Source organism: Lithobates pipiens, unplaced genomic scaffold (genome assembly GCF_037356315.1).
Source record: "Lithobates pipiens isolate NorthernLeopardFrog02 unplaced genomic scaffold, aLitPip1_a1.2 Scaffold_18, whole genome shotgun sequence".
Lineage (NCBI taxonomy): Eukaryota > Metazoa > Chordata > Amphibia > Anura > Ranidae > Lithobates > Lithobates pipiens.
In genome coordinates this window covers 459,689,060-459,693,692 of record NW_027507758.1, presented here as the reverse complement: position 1 = coordinate 459,693,692, position 4,633 = coordinate 459,689,060, and the positions used below count along the sequence as shown (strand labels likewise).

Genomic DNA, 4,633 nt, shown 5'->3' with positions numbered 1-4,633 from the left:
CTGAAATATGGCCTCAACCCACATTACCAGTTTGAGAACTTTGTACATTCCTGCTTTTAAGCTCTCCCATCCCAATTTTGACCAATACGTGCTTAATACAAGAACCTACCTGGCCATACATAGCTCTGAGCTGCTAGCTTACAGGCATACCTGGACAATATACTTTGCTTTTGGTAGCCAGCCTATGCAATAGTAATAAAACTAAAACACACTGTCCATAACCAGTTTATTTCTTTGAAGTGCCGTAATACAGTTGGTTTGAAAATTGCATAACATTAGCCCTCTAGAGTACAGAACAAGCAGTATTTCAAGATGGTTACAGTGTTTGCATTGGTTCTATTATACAATATTGCCACATTTCTCCAGTGTAGTAACAAAGTACTTGTTCATAAACTGCAAATAGAGGGAAAAAGGGGACAATTTTGGACATCCTGCTGGAGAGGAAAACCGAAGAGCCTACACAGCTATAAGTCCAAGAGCTGGAAACATTAGCAGTGGGAAGGGCATCACTAGTTCTAGCAACAAACTACATCTTTTGGAAATATGAAAACATGAGGTATTGTTACTTACAGGTTTTGTTCACTGGTTTAGTTGACAGTCACAATCGCTAGTCTAAAAATTTGTAGATGGCACAGAACTGGGTTTAACGAAAAAGGATGCCCCCCCATTTCCAACTTACAAATGTGGATATATCCACCCGCTGAAATTCAGTAAAGCTCCTAGCAGTTAAGTAAACATTGTGATAGACTGCTCCAAATTTAGAACAGGTTTTGAAAAGTCCTTTGAGGTTTTGTGCAGTACAGTAGAAATCTATTGTAGATAAGTGTCTAGCTTCTTCCTGATGTTTTCATATGAATCTGCTCCCATGTAGTCAACCTGACCCTGTTCCCATCTCTCTCTACGTTCCTCTGAGGATATAGATGGTGGTGGAGGAGGTGGAGTCGTTATTGATATCTGTGACACTGCTTCTGTAACTTCCTCCTAAAAAAAAAAAAAAAAAAAAAAAAAGGAAACAACCACTGTTTACTACAGGCTACAGAGCTCTTAACAGATAAGAGGAAATGAATGGATGGCATCCATGCAAAAGAAGCAGGCAAAGCAGAACCGAACACAGAAGTAGCAAGACCAAGTAAACGTAAATAAAAAAACCCAAGTAAAAAGAAAACTGCAATGGAATCTGCAGATTGTACAGAGTAATTTGACAACACTAAGTTCATACCTCTCTACAGAAGCGACAAGAGAAAGCCAGTGAACAGACCAAGCCCGATAGCTGTGAATAGTTATAGAAAGTTAAAGAGTGAAGAGGTTGAGGATTTGAGATCCTATATAGGAGGCCTCTGCTGCAAGAAAGGAAGAGTGCCCATGCAATACAATGCCCAACTCTCCAGATAATCAAATTTTACATGCAAAAGTAGTTTTGTACATAGATTCATCTATATCCAACTGAGGGCCAGTGTGTCAAAGTCCTAGACTTTTTGGAAAAAAAAAAAAAAAAAAAAAAAAAAAAAAAAAAAATCACCATAAGTTGTGATACATTGCTGATCCCTTCCTCTTGAATACCAGTATGCTGGCAGTCATAATCCGTTTAGACAGTGACATTCCCACTTTCTGGGAAAAGCTCTTCAAGTCACCTTTCCATATACTTACCTCGTGTTAGGCAATTGACAGTGGGACAGCTTGGCCAGCAACTAGCAATTTCTAAATGAAGCTGGCAATGAAACAGTTTCCTTTGACAGGTTTCCATTAAGCAAGCCTGAAGTGGGTGAAACATTTTGACATTCTGAAGAGGCTTTCCCCAATGACTTAACATGTTTTAAACAAGAAGGTGACCCAAAAAACAGATCTCATCCCCACGTTTCAGGTTGACTCCATTGGGGTAGCCAGACATCCAGGCAGCAGGGACAGGTCTGCTATACATTTACCAATTGTCTGCATTCTATTGCCCGATTAGAATGCTCTACCTTGTACTAAGTCATTGTCTCTAGTTGGTCTAAGGGACAGATGTAGAGCATAATGCCAAGTTGAGGTTCATCTAGGGCAGTGATAGCAAACCTTGGCACCTCAGATATTTTGAAACTACATTTCCCTTGATGCTCATGCACTCTGCAGTGTAGTTGAGCATCATGGCAAATTTAGTTCCAACACATCTGGGGTGCCAGGGTTCACCATCACTGATCCAGGGCATGCAAGGTAACCATGATTAAGTGATGCTAATAGCATAACAGACATGCAAGCTTTTCTCAAACCCCCACCACGTTGGGCACGTGAAAAGTAATTTTATTGGGCAGCATTTTTTCTGCCCATTAAAATGAACAGCGCCAAATATAGCAACCTGTTGATTGTGGGCTAAAGGTACACCCTGAACAGGTCTGCACTGCCGATCCCACCTTCTACTTTAGGTACTAGACCCCATTATTGCCACCAGCTGTACCTTTGGTTCCTCTCGCCACAACACGCTGCCATCAGTGAACATGTGGGGGGGGGGGGGTGCAGCCCAGGACAGAGTGGGGAGGAGCTGGCCAAGTTAAATTTAAGTTACCTTACAGGTGATTTGGTTGCTTAGGACCTAGCAATCACCACCTTGTTGATATGAAGTCACTTGGCCAGCTCCCACCCCATCCAGAATGACTTCCTCCCAATCTCTGCTGTGTGCAGAGGTACAACACTGCTATGGGAGGGACAGGACCTAGGAAGTCATGGTGGGGTAGGAAGAACACAGTGGGGAGGTGATGTGAAAGTGCAATGTCCTACCACCCTTAACACCAACCCCCAACCTCCCACACACACTTAGCAGAAGGCAATTATGACCCACTGCACTCTTGTAAAACTGAGCACAAAAATGTTTGCGATCTACGTTTGGGGTCAACAATGTATTATCACATGTAGTAGATCACCAAGGCAGCGAGTTTAACAGTGCAGAAAACACATGGAACATGCCTTTCTGGCACTGCGTTCTGGTGTGAACTGGCCTGCCCAGCCGTGCTGGAGGAGCAGAGCCAGTGGCTGACAGTCACCACTGATAGCTCCATTCTGTTTTCAGTAAGGCAATACGATCGCTCAGTTCTTTGTGTTAGAGCCAGTGAGGGACAGCTGCAGCATCATTGATGTTGCAGCTACATAGGCTAGTATGAATGGGTTTAAATTGCATACTTTCCTTAACCAGAAGTTGAGGGGGGGGGGGGGGGTTAAAAAAAAAAAAAAAAAAAAAAAAAAAACACTCACCTCTGCATCTTAACTACTTGACCAGCTGCTGCAGTTTTACTGCCGCAGAATGGCATGGCTGGCTGAGACATTATGTTATGTAGCTTCACCCTGTAGCCACTAGGCTGCTCGCCCCTGGAGCCAATGCGAGCTCCCGGCAGGCAATCACACACCAAGAACTGGATCTGTGTGTAAACAGAGCCTGGTTCTAAGGGGAGAAGCGACTGTTCATACAAAGTATGAACAGCTATCAGTCATCTCCCCTGGACAGTCTCTCACATCCCCTCCCCCCCCCCACCCCCTTCAGTTAGAACAGAGGGAACTGTTAAGCCCTTCCCTGCTAGTGACATTTTTACAGCACTGATCCCTGTATAAAATGCCAATGGTCCCAAAAATGGGTCAAAGTGTCTGCCATGCCAAAAAAAAAAATATATAGCAAAAAGGGTAGAGCTCCTTAGCACAATATAAAAATTGCAGAGATGATCAAATATCAAAAGAAAGCTCTATGGGGGGGGGGGGGGGGGGAATCAATTTTGTTTGGGTGCAGCTGCCGAACACAAAGTGGCCTGGTCATTTCAGCAGCCAAATCTTCTGGGGCTGAAGCAGTTAAAAGTTTGAGAATAAGCTAGCGCAGCTCTGAAAGCAGTCCCAATCCAGCGTTTTAGATTAAAATTCCCCTCATGTGCCTAAAGGTGGTTACTAACCCCCATATTACAATGCACCAAGGAAAGTAGGGTAAAAAGGGCAGTCTTCAGACTTGCAAAAAAGCCAGCATTTGCATTCTGCATGCTAGCTACAACCAGGGATTGCCAGATCATGCTAGAGCCCAAAGGATTTGCATCAGCACACTTTAAAGTCAGTTATTGTGCAACTATGCTGGTTTCCCCCCCCAACTGCTCAGACATCATGGGGCACACAGATCAAGTCCTGTCCAGCATGCTTCTGTCAAAAAGGCATGCAGTAAAGCCAGCAGGCAAGTGACATCTGATCAGCTGACTGGTGTTCTGGCAGGGGTAGCAAATTCTGCAATTTTCATGGAGCAGCCAGTATTAACACCTTACCAAGTAGTTCTAGTCCCCCAAGGTCCAGAAAGCTAACCTTTTATTTACAATTCTGCTTTTGGTCAACAGTGTCATGCCAAGGCTGGATCCTCTAGATTTCTACTAGAGCCCCTGTTACACTGCAAAAGAACAAGTGTTCCTGCTCATGATTTTCAAAGCGTTATTCCACATGACTTGAATGGGCTGCCCTATGAGCATTTGTCAAAAATAAAAACGCCACACACTTTAACATGTGAAGCTTGTGTCCTAAAGACATGTATTAACGTGCGACAACTGCAGCAAAATACACTGTTAGGTGTGCCATTTAGAATCAATAGCATTTAAATGAGGGCCATGTGTTTGCAGCAAATGTCACAATTTGCAATGTCTGG

General features: G+C 43.6%; 1 protein-coding gene across 1 annotated transcript in view; it reads right to left on the bottom strand.

Moving 5' to 3' along the window:
- Positions 1–209: 209 nt before the first annotated feature.
- GYG1 (glycogenin 1) overlaps positions 210–4,633 on the bottom strand; it is a gene marked incomplete in the record, with an annotated part of 42,930 nt that continues 38,506 nt past the window's right edge. Inside the window, 1 exon segment of the mRNA XM_077488255.1 lies at positions 210–981. Within this exon segment, the coding sequence (XP_077344381.1) occupies positions 811–981 (171 nt within the window).